This window comes from Stigmatopora nigra, chromosome 6 (genome assembly GCF_051989575.1).
Source record: "Stigmatopora nigra isolate UIUO_SnigA chromosome 6, RoL_Snig_1.1, whole genome shotgun sequence".
Taxonomy (NCBI): Eukaryota; Metazoa; Chordata; class Actinopteri; order Syngnathiformes; family Syngnathidae; genus Stigmatopora; species Stigmatopora nigra.
This window is the reverse complement of record NC_135513.1, coordinates 12,121,078-12,139,136: the sequence shown is the minus strand read 5'-3', so window position 1 is coordinate 12,139,136 and position 18,059 is coordinate 12,121,078. Positions and strand designations below refer to the sequence as shown.

At 38.0% G+C, this 18,059-nt stretch overlaps 3 protein-coding genes across 5 annotated transcripts; 1 reads left to right on the top strand and 2 right to left on the bottom strand.

The window, feature by feature from the left end:
• Window positions 1-25: 25 nt before the first annotated feature.
• On the bottom strand, window positions 26-10,550 carry ltv1 (LTV1 ribosome biogenesis factor). Of its 3 annotated transcripts, XM_077718803.1 has the most exons (13): window positions 10,387-10,550; window positions 9,851-9,982; window positions 9,570-9,764; window positions 9,037-9,124; window positions 8,603-8,732; window positions 8,167-8,377; window positions 7,961-8,088; window positions 7,765-7,898; window positions 7,569-7,621; window positions 6,908-7,108; window positions 6,046-6,161; window positions 1,493-1,516; window positions 37-144 (listed from the first exon to the last, which is right to left on the bottom strand). In XM_077718803.1, exons 1-11 carry the CDS (start codon window positions 10,387-10,389, stop codon window positions 6,048-6,050), a joined length of 1,389 nt encoding a protein of 462 aa, XP_077574929.1. In that variant the 5' UTR covers window positions 10,390-10,550; the 3' UTR covers window positions 37-144; window positions 1,493-1,516; window positions 6,046-6,047. The 3 variants fall into 3 exon arrangements, with proteins under 3 accessions (XP_077574928.1, XP_077574929.1, XP_077574927.1); XM_077718802.1 differs by lacking the exon at window positions 1,493-1,516 and having other exon boundaries at window positions 26-144; XM_077718801.1 differs by lacking the exons at window positions 37-144; window positions 1,493-1,516 and having other exon boundaries at window positions 5,429-6,161.
• Window positions 725-5,936, top strand: ifngr1 (interferon gamma receptor 1). The gene is made up of 4 exons (XM_077718804.1): window positions 725-945; window positions 2,678-2,989; window positions 3,521-3,669; window positions 3,745-5,936. Exons 1-4 carry the CDS (start codon window positions 876-878, stop codon window positions 4,327-4,329), a joined length of 1,116 nt encoding a protein of 371 aa, XP_077574930.1. The 5' UTR covers window positions 725-875; the 3' UTR covers window positions 4,330-5,936.
• Window positions 10,551-11,031: 481 nt separating the features above from the next.
• Window positions 11,032-17,799, bottom strand: capn9 (calpain 9). Its single transcript, XM_077719238.1, has 20 exons — window positions 17,536-17,799; window positions 16,417-16,486; window positions 16,198-16,316; window positions 15,972-16,105; window positions 15,348-15,516; window positions 15,184-15,267; window positions 15,018-15,103; window positions 14,640-14,717; window positions 14,328-14,488; window positions 13,730-13,887; window positions 13,422-13,630; window positions 12,992-13,028; window positions 12,835-12,915; window positions 12,653-12,710; window positions 12,258-12,322; window positions 12,109-12,177; window positions 11,960-12,038; window positions 11,747-11,863; window positions 11,599-11,657; window positions 11,032-11,388 (listed from the first exon to the last, which is right to left on the bottom strand). The coding sequence occupies exons 1-20, from the start codon at window positions 17,728-17,730 to the stop codon at window positions 11,362-11,364; spliced, it is 2,055 nt and encodes a 684-aa protein (XP_077575364.1). The 5' UTR covers window positions 17,731-17,799; the 3' UTR covers window positions 11,032-11,361.
• Window positions 17,800-18,059: the final 260 nt, after the last annotated feature.

Here is an 18,059-nt window from a genome sequence, read left to right as displayed (position 1 = left end):
CTCGCGTGCCCGTATAATTACTGTTGGGGGGTTCCGGCTCTGCCGTCACGTGGCGACCACTCGCAGCTCGGCTGGTGTACACTTAATCCTCCATCCATGCAGGGTGGGATGATGGACGGCTATTCTGTCGCCAGCAGGGGGCGCCTAAAACCATACCAACTGTATTAAAAAATATACTATACATTAAGTCTGTTTATCAATAACAATAATTTATAACAATCATTTCTTTATCTTTATGTAGCAATAATAAATAAAACTAATGACAAAACTATTAAATATATACTTTTACAAATAAACATACAATAAAATGGAACAAAAACACATTTTGGTTACGGCCCAAAGTAGCACTAAAAAAAATTAGCTTCAGGTCTCAATGATATTTTTCAATGATTAATCATTATTTTATTAGTTTTAAGTGGGGACAGTGGTTTGCACGTCTGCCTCATAGCTCTCAGATCGAGGGTTGAATCTACCTGTTTGTTTTTTTAATGCATGCATATTTTTTATGAATTTTTAAATGACGTTATGAATTTAAAAGTAATATTACAAACTAAAATAATGCCATTGAAAGAAAATCAAACTGTAAATATAGTGGTTATGGCCATAATACAGTAGTTTAAAAGAAAGTATAGAATAAATTTCCCCATTAAGGGTTAAATTGTCTAACTGTGTAACAGGTGAGTAACGCAACGCCCCTTTTCAAGCAGGTAATTTCCCTTTTGCACACTGAAAAAGTGGATTGGCTGGCAGTGGCAGGAACAGTAAGGAAGCGGAATGGTCGCTGAAAGACCAAACGACAAGACCCTTTAAGATTTTTATATCAAAGCCTACTTTGTTTCCAATTATTTGTATTGACGTGCGAATGTGCGACAGTAATGTTGATTTATGTGGCCTTCAAGGTCCTCCTCATCCTGCTGGAAATTAAGCAATCAGCTCAGAATGTTGGTATGTAACCTTACTTTTTTTTCCTGTCGGTTTTTCTGTTTCATATTCATATTTTACAATTAGATATAGAATCAAATATCTCGGTTGATTTGTTCTGAATAAAAGAAAATACATTTGTAAATATAATGATTGGCTTTGGCTTTAATATGAACGTATATTATTTAAAGTGAATCAATTTACTGAATATATTGTACTATATATAATGACTAAGTCAACATTTTTTACATGATTTAATTTTTTTTCTTTCAAAGTCAATGATAAATTGTTTGCTCATGATACTACAAATTGTTAAGAATTATACGTGTTTACTTTAGAATTGCCATCCATCACCCACGCAGCCATAAAGTCAGTGATAAAAGTTCACATGTATGAACTTTGATTGTTACTAGTATTGCTCCAATATATATTTTTTTTCTCCTGATATCTGGCTTTGCGGTATCCGCCGATGTAGATACTGTAAGAATACCATGTTTTAAAAAAATATATATAGGTTTTTTCCTAGCACTAAATTACTGTATCTACAAATATAAAATAATTGCAATCTTACCTTGGTCCGACACTGCTTAAAAACCTATGTGAAACAGGAAAAATAACAAAAACACTCAATACCATGACAGTATATTACATTTGTACGCAAGGCTAGCTCACCAGGTAATCACGTTAGCTAGCTAGTAAACGACACAAATTTGCGAGCCTACATTTCCCAGGTTTCCCGTCTAACAAATATTTTCATACAGTAATCCCCCGATTATCACAGTTAATGTAGACTAGATAGTCCGCTACTAAACAAAAAAAAAAAAAATATATATATATATATATACTATATAATGAGAGTATCTGGTTGCAATTAGTATCCGATTTCTGCATTTCAAATGTTTATCAATGTCAACGAGACTTGACTGAGTTAAATCATTGGCTTACAAGCAAAAATGTAAATTAACCTTCTAATTTCACCTCCAGATTTTAATTCACCTTTTATAAAACATGGCTATAGAAGTCCAATGTTGTTTTTATAGTTCTGGACTGATAAAAAGTGTTGGCAAATGAAAACAAGGTGTGTTAAGGAGCAGGAATGTTGTCAAGTTGGCAAGTTGCTGGACAAAAACCAAGCAGGCTGCCTGGGGCATCATTTCCATCATTTCCATCATTTGTTATTTTAATTCTGACAGATGTTTTTCACAAATGTGTGTAGAAATCAAAATGAATCTCAATTTTCCGTCATAAAATCCAGTTTTTTCCTCTACTCCTTTTCTTCCTCAAAGTGACTCATTGCCAAAAATCTAGGACCGTGATACCTCTACTTATGAAATAAATTGGCTCCAAAAGTAGTTTTGTAAATTTCTCGAAAGTCGGGTATTACTCTATATGTATTTTTTTTAATATATTCCCTAAAAAAAACGACCAACTCAACTCTCAACATGTCCCAATCTGGTATAAAGAATGTTAGAAAAACATAAAAATGATGTTTTCATGTATTAAAAAGAATAATATCTTGCAAAAACAATTCCTATACGTGCCGATGTAAAAATATTAAGGAAGCTAACATTAGCACACATCTAAACAACCTTAACCCAATTAGAAATCTGTGACGGGAGTTGTGAGATTGTGAAGCAGAATACAGCGCTACCGCCACAATTTCAAAATAAAATAACGCTTTAGCCAATTTAACAACTTTGATCTTGTTCTCCATATATTGTTATATTGACTTTGAATGTGTTTTTATTTTTCTCAGCTATTCCTCCACCCCGCAATTTGAGCATAACGTGCCAAACGGCCGTGGTACACTGGGATTACCCCCCCCCCGACAACAACAACAACCAGGTCAGCTTCCTGGTCAACGTTTCTTATGAAGAACAGAAGCAGCAGATGGAGATCCCGGCGCAACAACGCAAGGCGAATGTCAGCGGGTTTGTGTGGGAGTCGTTGGACAGCGCCCTGGCCGTGCACTCCATCAGCGTGACGGCCAGGGCGCCCGACGGGAGGCTATCCGACACCCTCGCCGTCACCTTCACCTACAACCACTTACGGATGGCTAATATTAAGTGTGAGTTGCAGGTTATTATTTCTAATTTTATTCTAAAAAAAACTATGGAATAATTTAAATTATTTTTCTTTAATTGCATTTTTTTTATCTTGATTATTTTTTTTAGGATTTTATATTTTGCATCAATCAGTATAATTTACTGGAGTGTTTTTTTCCTACTTGCTATTGAAGGATATAAAATCAAAAATTCAAAGAGTATTGTTTTAATGTTATCAAATAATTTTTTGTAAAAATTATCAAATCAATTGACTTTGAATGAATTTTCCGTCTTTTCTTAATATTTCGAAATGTCATTTTCGCTCATTTTAATAGTAGTTTTTAAATACTTAAATACTCCTTTATGTATATTTGCTAACTCATTGACTGCCATTATTGGCACTAGAAGCCCATTTTAATTTTTAGGAACTTAAAAAAAACATCTAAATATACATTTTTTAAATAATAGCAGGAAAAAAAAATCACCAAGTAGTGAATTTGCGCTAATCGAGGGATTACTGTCATCTTCATAACTTTGCTTATGCCGTCTTCCAGGCAAATTGGAATTTCCTCCCGTAGACGTGAAAGCCACCGAAGACGGTGTCGCAATCAGTTTCCCCAACCCACGTTACTACTACCCGCAATTACGGCGCGTCACCAGGGGTCACGACATCTCCTTACACTTCACCGCAAAGTCTCACATGGTAAGAACGCCTTGTCAAAAACAAGCTTCCCCCTTCGCCACGCTTCTTGCTATACCCATTTTGTTTCTGTTTTAGGGGGACATGTCCATTCCTTGCCGCCAGGAGGAGAGCACTTGCAAGGGGGACGTTAGCTTGCCCACCGGTGACGACAAGTGCGTCACGGTAGAAGGAAGCGCCAGTAGGTTGCCGGCAGTGCAAACCATGTCCTTTGGGCCTGCGCCAAGGACTTGTGCCCAAACTGCCGACCGTCTGGCGGTAATGGTGCCAGGCCTGGTGATAGCCTTGGTGGTGGTCTTGCTGGTTATCCTGGCCGTGGCCATCTACCTAGTCAGGCCACGGTCCGAGGGAGTCGGCGCCAAAGGGTATCCCAAGTGCCTGCATGAGGCCAAGAGCGTCATCGGCGAGCGTTACTGCAACGCCGGAAGTTTGGCGGAGGTGGAAAATAGAGTGAAGCTCGTCCCCTTGGATGAATACCGCACTAGTTCTTCCACAGAGACCGAAAGCCTTCAGGAAGAAGTGCAAGAAGTGGCAGAGGGATATCCAGAAATAGACATTTATGAAGGGGAGCACAATCCGGTGTCCAATTATGATTCTCGGCATGTGCAGCATTTGACTGTAAATATGGGGGATGAATCAGCTACGGGTTATGCTGAAAGGTAACAAAGATTGGAGTTTTTCCAAGTATTTGCAAGGACAGGAGGGGCTAAATGTGAGTCTTAAAATGGGCATAAAACAGTATATGTGGGTAATGAAGTGGCCCGGGGTAACTGGGACCTAACTGAGCACTTCAGTCATCCCTAGGACCAGATTGTGTATAAATATGAGTCTTAAAAAGGGCACAAAAGAGTCTATATGGTTGTTGAAGTGGTCTGGGGTTACACTTTTATGTTGCCAAGACCTAACTGAGTATTTCAGTCATCACTAGGACCAGACTGTGTATACAGAGGAGTCTTAAAATGTGCATAAAACAATCTATGTGGTTAATGAAGTGGTCTGGGGTTACACTTTTATGTAACCAAGACCTAACTGAGTGTTTCAGTCATCAAAGGGATGGGGGAATAATATCAGCTGTCCAAATACAACTCTTAGAATACACACCAGAGTGTAAATATGGATAATGAAGTGGCCTGCGAAGTGGCGTGGTAAAGGAGTGGTTAGCACCTTTGCCTTACAGTTCTGAGATGGAGAATTCAATCCTCACTTGCTGGCTGTGTGGGGTTTTTTCCTGGGTACTTCTGCCAAAAAACAAGGCTAACTAGCAACACTATGCTAGCCAGTTGAACACTAAATTGTCCCGAAGTCTGAATGTTAGCACAAAAGGTTGTTTGTCTCATTAAGCTATGCGATTGGCTGGCGACCAATTCATCGACGAGCAGATTATTTCTGACATTTTACCAACTGGTTTGGTTTCATAGATCGGCCTTTAGCCAAAAATGTTTTCCAGCACATGTTAGCATAGCTGACAGCATTATGCCTTTGAATTAGATGCCTCACCCATTTTGGATTCAAAAGTTTCACCCACATTAGTCAACGCCATACCCTGTTGCCGTGGCGACGGGACAAGCAGGAAGAACCAGTTGAGATCAGATTTTTTGTCATACTTTTTTTTGTTGTTGACTACTTTGGGCGCTATTTTGAGGGATTCACATTTTACCGACCTTAAATTCTCCATAATTCTGTTTTTTTTAACTTATATAATGCGCATATGGAAAATTGAATGGAATTGCACAAAAGTCATCAGCCAGTTTTTTGTGGAAAATCTATTGGAGTGGCAAAATTTGACAAAACCTTCCCATTTATTTCCAATACTTTCATTTCTGAGGCACAAAAAAAGTTTCTTTTTGCTCCTATTGACATTTAACACAAATTTGGGAGAATTTTTTTTGTGTCATTATTTTTGAGCCCATCCCCCTCAAAAAAATAAATAAAATAAACCTGGAATTGCTTCATAATGAACAACTATTGACCTGAAATCAAGTGAAATGATCCAAAAATCACCAATAATGACTTCAATATCAACAAAAAAAATCAATAGGTGACTAAGAATCAACTATTAAATTAAAAAAAAATACTAATAACCCTCACTAATACTAATATACATTTTCAGGTGTACTTTAAACTGTATATTCATGTATTGTTTTGATGGGTTTTTTTTTTGTGAACTAATTTCTGGGCATGAAGTAACTGTATTTTAATAAGAGAAGTCTTTTTGTACTCGCTTTTGTTGTCAATACCAAATAAAAGCAACATAATATTTAAACAAGTAAGCGAGCAGGATAATAACTATTTTTTTAAAGGCAGTCTTGGGAAAATAATCATAAAAAATAAGAGGGGAAAAAGAAAGGAACGGCGCTGAAAAAGAAGTTCCCACCGTACGTCTAAGAGAGTTTGAGGCCTTGAACGTTGTTCCTCAAGTTGACGAGTTGTTTTTCCTGGCGTAATTTCTCCTCCTTAAATGACATCTTGTTGGCTTTCTTCTCCATGCGTCTTTCCTGTAAATGGAAAAAAGATTGTCAGCATGTGGACGAGACTAAAAATACACTTTGTAGAATGTTTTGGAGAAGTCATAAATTGATTGATACGGCTTTTTCAAAATGGTCACCCGTATTAATGTCACCTTCTGCAAATGGAGGAAAAGATTGTATTCAAAGTATTTGAACAAAAAATATATATATTTTGAAATAAAACGTTTCTAAATATTAAACAACTATACTTGTGTACCTAATGTCCCCCAAAAATTCAGAATTAATAATGTTCTATAGTTTTATACTTACTATTTTTTTAAAATGTTCCCATTTTTAACTTTTCCTTCATTTTTTATTCTTAATTTTCAATAACCCTTTCTCTAATTACCGCAGTTATTTACTCAATCTGTTATTTTTATGTACTGTTATATTTGTTTTTTTTTTAAAATATATTTCTTAACTGATTTGACGAGCTACAAAATATACAGAATATATAGACCAAATTTTTTGAGAACTTTAAAATATATATCTATATTCAATAGCAGAAAATTAAAAAAAAAATCGCAAAAAAGTCAATTTGCGATAACTAAAGGAAGACTGTATTAATCATAAAATTCAACATTTAAACGGACGTCTACTGGTGATAACTTGACTCAAATTGAGAGCATTCTGGTGAAAAAAACAATTGGATTGTCAATGGCATAAAAAAATAAATACAAATAAAAGTTTGACAAAAGTCTTTTTTGGCTATTATTTGCTACTCTTCTAGTCACCTTGCGCTCCTCCTTGATGGCGCTCTTGCGAGCTTTTCTCTGGTCCTTGCTCTCATCTCGGTCCCGCGGCACAGTGGCGGCGCGAGGCAGGTCGGCGTCATTGATCCTGCTCATTCGCTCCACCTGCTTGTTGGTGGGACCCCTGGCAGTCAGCACGTCCAGGGGGACGCCCGTCTTGTGGGAAACGCGGATGGCCTTCACCTAGACAACAAACAAAGTCATTTGTGGTTGTAGAGGATAGATGTCTAATCATTTACTTTTTTTTTTTTATCCTTCTGATATGAACTTTTGGGATTGCAATTCGTTCAAATTTTATCAAATGAAATGAACTCGTCATTGTTAAACTTTGTTTTTAACAGAAGATTATTATTAAGGTATTACTAAGGTATAATAAAATTCCGACTTTTGACACTAATTTTCGAAGAAAAAAAATAGATGACAGCTTTTTAATTGGGGAAAATATAACTTTGCTGTCCCAATAAAATCCACCATATGACTGCAAATAAACAGGTTTCTTATTCCCACACAGGTTAGGTGTGGCAGTTATGATTATTGAGCAGCGATAAAAAGGCACTCCCTGGAAGGAATTGCCCTTTTGAATCCAACAAAACTGGCAAAGGCCTGATAAACAAACTTGATGTTGAGCTCTTTAAGGAAACACCTTCACTGGCTCTTCAATGACTTTGGGTCTGTTGTAAATGTTGGAGTAGGTACCTGCAGGAGAATTGCATAACACTATAAGGTGACAAAAATAAACAGGAGGTCCAAAAGTGGAAAGAAAGACCACTTTGGGATTCCTTCCCCCAAAAGGTGATTAAAAAAAGAGCCATTCGAAAAAGGATCTTTTCCAGACTCACTGATGATGGTCTCACAGTCCCATTTCTCCTCTGGAGGTTTGATAACCAACGTTTCCATCTCCTCCTCATCTTCGTCGTCTTCCTCTTGGAGGACGGGAAGTTGTTTTGGCCCCAAGTCTTCGGGCCTCAAGAACCTTAAAACAAAAAACAGTGTTGGCATTTGCTGACGACTCCGCTATTGACAACACCGACTCACTCCTTCTCCTTCTGGACAAAGTAGTCTTTGATGACCTCCTCCAAACGGGCGCTGCCGGCCACGATGTGGCCTTCGAGTTCGGCGTTATCCAAGGCGCCGATCTCGTCTTCGTCAAATTGCTCGTAAAACTACAAACGTACGTCGTGTGAACGTGAGCGGCCATTTTCCAAAAACAAAATAATACACTGTGTGACTAGTGTACGGACCTTCTCGAAGCGATCGTCCAGAAGGGTGAGTTGCTCGTTTCTCCGCATGACCGACGACGTCATGGAGTACTCGGTGAAGCGAGATTTGGTCTCTTCATCGTCGAATGGGAACTCTTGATCCTGGCCCGAAAAGTTGCCCTCGGAATCAAACTCGCTGTCGTCGTCGTCGTCGTCGTCCGTGTCTTCCCACGAGTCGTCATCGTCGTCGTCTCTGTTAAACAAAAAGTTCGCTGAGACAACGTGGGGTGCTAGAGTTGGCCCCATAACACTACAAAACATACATTTGTTTTTCTTGTCCATCTGGATGATTGCAAAAATAGACTAAAGACAATCATTTTCCATCCAATTGCTGTTTAAAAATGTCACTTTAAAATATATATATATATATAAAAAAGTCTTGCCAATACAGTGGATGGATTCCAAAAACTTTTCTTACGTGGGCTGGGCACAACTGGCACTGTTAGCTTTAGTGATAAAGTCGTCTTCTAGCGCGTTGTCGGGGTCGTCAAAGTCAAAATCCTCGTCCAGGGCGGCCACGATATCAGGGTCCATGTCCAGACGTGGCCCTGACAAAAAGTACAAACGTTGAATTTTCACCACACGTTTTGCTTCTCATCAGCTATATGCATACAACTTAGTTTATTCTTATTTTACAAGTTAATCTATATACATATATTTATTTAGTTTTGTGTGTTCTTCAATCATTAAAGTTTGTGAACCATGTGTTTATTATGTATTTCAGTAGTTTTTCCACAAATTTTGTGTTGTTTCTGAATAAAGATTAGCGAAAAAAAATGAAATTGCAGTAAAGGCGCCTCCTTGTGGACACACGTGGAAACGTCAGAATGGTGCACATCGAAATCAAGTCACCTGAGATGGGAGCAGCCTTGTTAAGGAGGCCAACGTCTTCCTCGAATTCCGAGGCGAATACCGACGATGGAAGCTTGATGCCAGATCCCTGCAAAAAAACATAATTTTATGATCCCGAAATTATGCAACAAATGTGATTTAGATGATAAAAATATATAAATTTAAAAACCTGAATTAATGCAAAATATAGAAGTACGTATAGAGATGGGCAATAATAATAGTAGATTCTTCCAATGTAGTATATAAAAAATCAAATATGAATATTGCAATACAACATTCAATTCCTATACTTTATATTCAGGTGCCTTGTATTAAAATGAATGATATGTATATACATTAACTCTGCTTTTACTGCTTTTTTGTTGTATTTTTATTTCCAATAACAATATAGCTTCTAACCTTCACTGTTCATTGGTGGTGTACTTTTTGCTCCCAAAAATAAAGTACTATTTCCTATGCCATATTAATTTGCATAAATGTATCCAAACAATGACCATGTTTTTGTGTAGTAAGCGACCATAGATTGCACTTACAGGTACAACCTGATCCTTTTCGTCACGTTCATTATCATCATCATCATCACGTTGGAGATTAGATTGATGCGAGGGTCCGGCGGCCAGCAGTTCGGTCCCCCCGGATGTTTCCTTCAGGTGTTGCAGATAATCGTAGTCGTCGTCAAAGAAGACGCCGAAATTCCTCTGCTCTAGTCGTCGCTTTTCGACGTCTGCCTGTCAGAAAAGCACAAAATGGAGTCAACATTTGTGCACATCAACAATCAAAATTAATGTATGTCGAAATGGAGATGAAATGGCACCTTGACGGTGGGCAGCAGGACACGTTGAGGGGCTTTCTCATCTGCAACAAGGGGGTCCTTTTGACTCCGGTGGACCAGGTGAAAGGACACTGCGTTTTTCTTGTCAATAAACGACTTCTTTTTCCGGTGAGGCTGTGGAAAAAAAAAACGTACAAAAACATCGTTGATTTCATTTGCCTGAAAAATTAAACCCTAAAATTATTTGCACTGTAAATATGTACTTTTATCAATCACAACACAGTGAGTTCACTAAAGGGGGGTTTGTATGACAATTTTGTTTGTAACATTTCTAATCAGGCAGAATTCAGAGTGGACTGTTAGCAATTGTCGATACTGTACTTTTCATATAAAGCCAGCAGAAAGATAATAATTTAATAATTACCATAAAGAAATGAGAACCGTGCCTTTAGAATTGTCATTGAAAGGCGACTTACAGATGGTAGAACGATCCCTTTTAAGGATATATTATAGGGGAGCATTACACCAAAGTTAGCTTGTTAGGTCGAAGGGGAAAACAAAATATACAGTCGCCTTACCATTTTGTCGAGTGTTCTTCAGCAGGGATGGATGGGGAATGTTAAATTGGATGCTACTGTTATTAGTTTGCTTTAATATAGTTTTATTAAGAAGTATTATTCACGAATTTGGTACATCTCGTGGTTAATCACGCTGCTTTCGAGAGCTTCCATTTTGTCTCTGTCGTCACTACTGGACGGAACTACTTAGTATTCAGTCAAGGGGTGTCGTAGACTAAACCACTCTGCGAATGCTACCAGTATTAACTATATATCGTTAAACTTTGTGCAAAGTTGAATAATACATTAAAATTAGAAATCAAACTCATAATTTATTTTCTAAATAATCAATTATACTTATATAACTGTCTTCAAACAAGTTGCACTCAAATAATTGTCCCCTTCATTTTTTTCAAGATTTGGTCAAGCCAGGAAATTAAAATTGGAACCTTTTTTTTGCTCCTTTATGAAAATAAAAACAATTTATACTACATAAATTGGTAGTATATTTGGTACTCATAACTAAAGAACTATCAAATTTTCTTTCAATTTCCATCTTCCTATGGCCAAAATTTGCATTGATAGGAATTGATAATTAGGTGCGTGCCCTCTTGTGGACACAGTTTGAATTGCAGACTGTTATACTTAGAAATAAATGATCACATATAGTTTAATTAAATATTCTTTAATAGTCATTCGAATGCACACGACGCCCTTTTGACAGTTGAACAAAGATGAGTCTCGTCAAACTTTACCAACTTTATTCACAATATATTTGTTTGCTATGGTGACGAGAAGAGAATCAAAATATATCAATCAGTAACAAGGAAAATTCCCTAACCCGTCATTTCACATTATTTTCTCCATTTCTGCCATACAGTGGATATATTAAAAGTATCATATAAATGATAAAATATGCATTACTATTATGTTTGCATTTCATAACAACAGGAACTTTTGTTCTTCTGATGGCTTCTGTTTTCCACATCCGACTTCTCACACGTTCATAGAGAGCATTAAAAACTGAAAGGAAAGCAAAATAAAAAACATTTTTGCAGATAACGGTTTCATATTTAAAAGTAATTTTGCCTAATCCACAGACACAAATAATTTAAACATATTAAAATACTTGAAACTAAACTCCTTTGAACCTCTTCTTACTCGTACTGCATAAAACTGGGCCTAAATTGTTAAATATCCTAATCCTTTTTTTATAAATGGAGTTTCACTTACCTGCAACATTGACATTCTAATTCTGCCCTTGCCATACTCATCCATAGCCTGGAATACTCCTGAAGAAGAAAAAAAGAGGGTCAATGGTCCATCCTCATCTTCATCATGATGAGAGCAATTGAGATGAGTTTATTTCTATGGTACGCACTGCACATGTTCTCCAGACGGACGATACAGGTGAGATAGTCATCAAAGTCAATGTCGTACTTCTCATCAGAAAACCTCAGGCCCAGGAGCTGCAGCAGCTGATTGTTCATCTTCATGCCTGCCCCAAAACATGGAGAAATAGTCTTTTTAGTGGTTTGTTTTGTAGACCTGCTACAATTCGCACAAGTCAAAAAAAAATCTTAGAGGCTCTAACCTGCAGCTTTGAGGGCGCTACGGAGCTCATAGGAGGACATCTTGCCGGAGCGGTCAGTGTCGAAGGACAGGAAGAGCATCTGCAAACAACATGATTAAAAATAAAATAATGAAGTGGTTGACATTACTCAAGATTGACAGTTGACGTACGATCCACTTTTTCAACTTGTCCCAGAAGACCTTGAACTCCTGGAACTCCATTTTCCCAGTGTTGTCCACCTGGTGGGCTGAGTCAAAGGTGGTAACTATACAAACACTTGATTACTATTTGTCAGTCAGTCAAGGAGATTTAAGGATACGTCCATGAGATTCATGATGCTGTGGCATGTGTGGAGGCTCAGTCCATCAAACTGGATCTCCTTTCCTGGAAGCAGAAAGACACTAATTTCAAGTATATCCTAGTCTACATCTTGGATTGGACAACTGACAATGTGGAAGGAGCTGCAAATTAAAATTATGGAAATCTGGCAGTTTTTTTTCCTATTTATTTGACCGTAATGTACCAAAAACAATGTAATAGGGAACGCCCACTTTTTTCATCAATTCTGGTTGTGACATCACAACCAGAATGTTCAATAAGCTGTTCTATAAGGAGATTTATGGGCCAACTTTGAATAGCATGAATAACATTTGCATTCCTATTCGCAGGAGTAAAGAATTTAAATATATATTATATAATTTACGATTTACGTACGGCTGCTAAGGACACCATTGAGCACCTGCTGAAGTTCCCTGACGGAAATGGCCTGGTCCTGAAAGAACAAGTTTTGAACAGTGTCTTAACCAAATAAAATGCCAAAAAATGACTAAACACATGTCATTTTACATGTAGAAAATAAATTTGGGACTCAAATATTTTTCCATAATTGCGCTCACCGATCCAGCAACCTGCACAAAAAGCCTTCTGAGGAATTTCTCCTCGTCCGTCTCGTCCTCCGGAACACTGGGCGGAGCTGGCTGTGGAGGGGCGGGGTTTATTAAGGGATCATCACAAATGGCGTTTGTTTGAAGGAAACGTTGATGGCGGGCTCACCTCGGGTAAGTCGACGTCGATGTGGCTGCCCATCTCACTGAGGAGCAAAAAAAAAAAAAAAAAGATATTTGAAGATTTGATTGAAATTGAACAAAAAACATGAATTTTCCAATGAAAGAATTCACATGATCAATTATTTCATTTTTTCAATTGATTTTTCTTTGTCATTTAAAAAATAGCTTTTTACTTGGTCATTTATTTTTGTATGCTTTATCAAAAAAGTATACAATTATGAAAAGAGAGTATATTTAAAAACTAATTTAATACTTAATACTTACTGCAGTCATGAAATGACACAATTACTTAAATATTCCAATTTAAAATTAAACAAGTTAAACAAAAATGAGTTTATAGTATATGATTTGATCAATAAACTGCCTGGTTTCCAGAAATCCATTTTTTTCTGGAGAAAAGTATTTGTAGTACTCACAGAGCGCCAACTTTCTTCTCAGAGAAGATGCGTACCAAGAAGTCGGCCTCGCGGTGCGGCTGGAAGGTGGTGGGCACCAGCAGGTATTTCCCAGGCGGCATCGTAAAGCGCTCGGTCACCTCACGCGAGTTAATGTAGGTTTTGCTGCGAGCTTTGGATGCGTGTGTGCGGAAGAAATCTTTTTCCTGCTGCTCGGCATCATTGGGAGCCTAAAAAAAAAAAAAAAAAACAATAAATACAACCAAACTTGTGGAATCCAGACCTGGACAGTAGACCCAAAAGCAAAAATGACGACAAAAGGCTCAAACCTCGTAAATGGCAAATCCGATGGTTTCCAGCTCCATGCCTTCCTTCCTCAATTGCCGTCGGTTTTTCTGCATGAGCGCGATGACCACGCTGCACATGTCGTCGTCATCATCGGCGTCCCTCAGCTCCATCTTAAACTGCGGGTTGGTCCAGAAGGTGTCTGCAGAAAAAAGCAAAAAAAAAATCATGCAAAAACCACTAACAGCTTGTTATTTTAAGACTATAATTATCCCAAACACTCTTAATATGTTACATTAACAGATGTTTAAATTTTGACTGTGGTTTTCCTATTACTTTATTTTATAATGTTGTGTAACTTATGCTCCAGTGCATTTATATTTGTACATTTATTTCCCTTAAATTGTGCATTTTTTTGATGTTAAGACTTATATTCCGAAAAATACTGTACATTGAAGCAAAATGCACTTGGGTTAGTTAGCTAATCCATTAAATGTTATAGTTGTCTCGCAAAAATGAATGTATTTACTCATTAAAGTCAAACTGAAGTTGAGCTTTGAAGGTGAATTAAGAAATTGAAGAAAAAAATGCAAATATGTACTTCAATTCTATTTTTTTCTTCTATTATTGTATGGAGCTCACCGATATAATTCCTGCACCCCCCAGCGGTGGACCCACGGATCCACTGGCCCTCGAACAATTGCACTTCCCAGTGGCGTTTGGTGTTGTCAGTGAGTGCGTCAGGCGTCATGTTGCAAATCTCCACCTTGTCAAAGTTGGCCCTGAAGTCACTATACTCCATCCTGAATAAAATACACAATGCAAATGAATACATAATGTGTATTAAAAAGATTGAAGTGAGTTTCAAGAAATTTTTCCAACTTTTCCTGATAATTTATCATTTTTGTATTAACTATATATTGTGCAAAATGACTGAAGTGTAAAAGGACTCACCAAAATTCACCATCTTCACTGGCATGTTGCAGAATTTGTTTTTTCTCCGCTCGGTCGACGTAGTCCCATTCTTTGGAACTTGAAAAGGAAATTCAAACAAAAATTAGTATTTTTTTTTCAGAACAACACTAAGCAGTGCTTAGTTATATTTATATATATATATATATATATATATATATATATATATATATATATATATATATATATATATTAACAGTGGGGGTCTTTTTTAAAGGAAACAAAAATATTACTTGAAAGTAAAGATGTAATCTGTAAAAAAATAATTTAGGAGCCATGTCAGGCTAGATGCAATAAAAAAAACATTATTATTATTTTTGCTTAAAGTGCATTTCATTTTTTTGTGATTTGTCGGCATACCTGTCACTCCAAGGTCCATTCCACTCCACCTGACCCCATGGGTTCCTCACACGAACCAGTTTGACCTTTTGTCCTCGAAAGTTGACCTTAAAAAAAAATAAAAATAAAAAGGAAGTCAAAGCACATCTCAAGCCTGAAGGTCAAAGGTCAAGTTGATTGCTCTTACCTCCTGTAGGCCAGTAATGGAGTAAGCGTGACCTTTGACCAGGCCGCTGCTAGTCTTGGCCTCTGACTCTGCTGAGCTGCTGATCTGCACCAAAAAAAAAAAAGAACAGAATAGTTTTGTTTATGAATCAATTTCCATTGACAGTTTTTAAATAAAGTACTTACGTCAATGGAGCATCCCATCATTGATCCTCGGTCCAGGGCCTTCTTCATGACATGGAAGAGTTGGTCATTGGATTTCTTGGTCTCGTAAACTTCCCCCACGCCACCAGTGAAGTCCTCCATTGCCTCCATGGTGCTGCCACCCTTCAGTGACTCGTAGCTGCCATGAAGCCTGTGGAAGAAAATATAATAAACATAAACCAGGGTTGGTAAAAGTCCACTCAATTTCTTAATTTCTAATAACTGTACAGGAATTTCCATATGATTGACTAAAAATAAATCCTGCGTGATTTTAGAATGAGGGGAAAAATGACTAGTTTCCAATGAGTAAATGAGATAGTAGTGCTACTTATAGCTAGGTAGCATATAATCATTTTTCTATTTTCTCCTTCTATCTTCTGCCCTGTGTAATTTTTTAATAAACATAAAATTAACAACCATAGAGGGAGTCAGTACGGTGTAGCAAACACCCATGTGGCACATTAAAATGGTTGAACCAGAAAGGGAATAAAAATAAATCAATTTTTGGATTAAACAAGAACTTTTTGTGCTTAAGATGCAGTTTTCTAAATCTGAGTGAGAAAGTTTTGGGTTAGCGAGCTAGCATGTCGTTAGCATAGCACTTACTTGGCGTAAGCTTTCTCCAGCAGGGCGCTCCAGAACTCGTTGTTGGAGGCCGAGTGAAGCAAGATGAGCTGACCACGCACTGTTGGCAAACGGTCATCCACCACCACGTCCAGCCACTTGTTGTGTCGCCAAAACTGAGAAAAAAAACATGTAAAAAAAAAAATACATGGCTGTCAATAATCGACAATGTCTTGTTTTGGCCATAACCAATTAGTTTGTTACGTACCTGGAAGTGGAAGATGCCGGCATAGTGGCGATCAAAGTACTGATCGTGAGGTACCACTCGGGCCAAGGTTTCTTTCTTCAGAGTTAATGAAGCGATGGCGGCCAAGAGCCAGCAGTCGCCTGACGAAAAGCATTGTGGGTAAATTCAAAACTCATTTTAGGGGAGATGTAAAGAGAAAATTAATAAAACCAAGTCTGTACAATACAAGTCAGTGTGTACCTAGCTGTCCCTGGCAGATATCCGTCCGGTTGGCATCGCCTACGATGAATTTGGGGTTGGCACACAGCTCCTGATGTGGCAAAATGGAGGGGGCAGATTAGGTTAGGGTGAATAAAACAAAAATGAGGCGATAAAGAATGCGGGGAAGGAAGAAAACGAGGAGGAGAAGAAGGTAAACTGGTTGAGTGACGTGTCAGCTGGCAGGTGTGTTCACATTCCAAACATTTTAATCAAAACATACACACTACACATTTCTTCACGGGGTGTGTGATTGTGTGTAGTAAATTCCCGCTAATCATAACAGGTAAAAGAAATGACACTTTTTGAAAATGCTCGGGCAGAGGTCTCAAGTTCTCCGTTTTTTGTCTTGAACTTGGTGTAACATACGTGACTTAATTCATGCAAAGCACATGAAAAGGGGTATGCAAGAGTTGTGTCTTTGATTTGTGATATGACAAACATATAAAGTTGTTATGTGCAGCAAATACCTTTCTTAGAATTTGACAAAGAGCAAGAACATTTCCTAAATGTTTGAACTGGCTGACAATGGACCCATACCACAGGTGTGTCTTTGATACTTGCACAACATTTGAGAAAAGTGTGTGTGTCTTTGATAAATTTTAGCAAAGTGTGTGTGTCTTTGATAAATTTTAGCAAAGTGTGTGTGTGTGTGTCTTTGATAAATTTTAGCAAAGTGTGTGTGTCTTTGATAAATTTTAGCAGTGTGTGTGTGTCTTTGATAAGTTTGATAGAAGTGTGTGTCTTTGATAAGTTTGATAGAAGTGTGTGTCTTTGATAAATTTGAGATAAGTGTGTGTGCGTGTCTTGGATACATTTGATATAAGTGTGTGTGTGTGTATTGGATAAATTTGAGAGAAGAGTGTGTTTTTGATACACATGCAGCATTTAAGAGAAGTGTGTATTTGATATGCGTACTGCATTTGTGGGAAATTTGTCTTTGCTACACATGCAGCAGTTGAGATAAGTGTGTCTTTGATACGTGTACTGCATTTGAGAGAAGTGTGTCTTTGATGCATGATGCTCTTAGCCAATATCACATCCACACACCATCCAATCAGCACGCAAGCCCTAACTCAATAAGAAAAAAGCAGTACATACCGGAGGCCTCTTCCACTCCATCCGGACGGGAACGGCTTGGCTGAAGAAGAGCGAGCCGTCTTCGGCAGGAAAGTCGGGGTCCTCGAACAAGACCTGCCTCTGCAGGCATTCTTGGCGCAGCTCCTCGAAGGAGCGACCGTCCATCTGCGTGTCGATGGGGCCGCGGCCCCCCGACGTGGTGGACCGGAGGGGCATATTGTCCTGATAGATAGGCGACAAAGGGGAGAAGTGAGGAACCTCGGCGTGGCTGTGTGTCACCTAGACGATTAGACGGCGGGGGGGCCTCTTCCACGCCTCGCCCGTAAACAGGTTTGGTCTCTCTGGCCTCGCCCCACCGCATTCTGAACTCTGGAATGAAGGCAAAGAGCAATGAGAAGTAATCAATGCCAAACATCATCATTCATAAAATTTTCTAAATAGACCTGTCATGTCATCATAGACTTTTTTGTCAAATACTTAGCATCAAAAAAGCTAGTTGAAAAAAATTAGCTTAATGAGATAATAAATTGTTATGGATTCTGGGT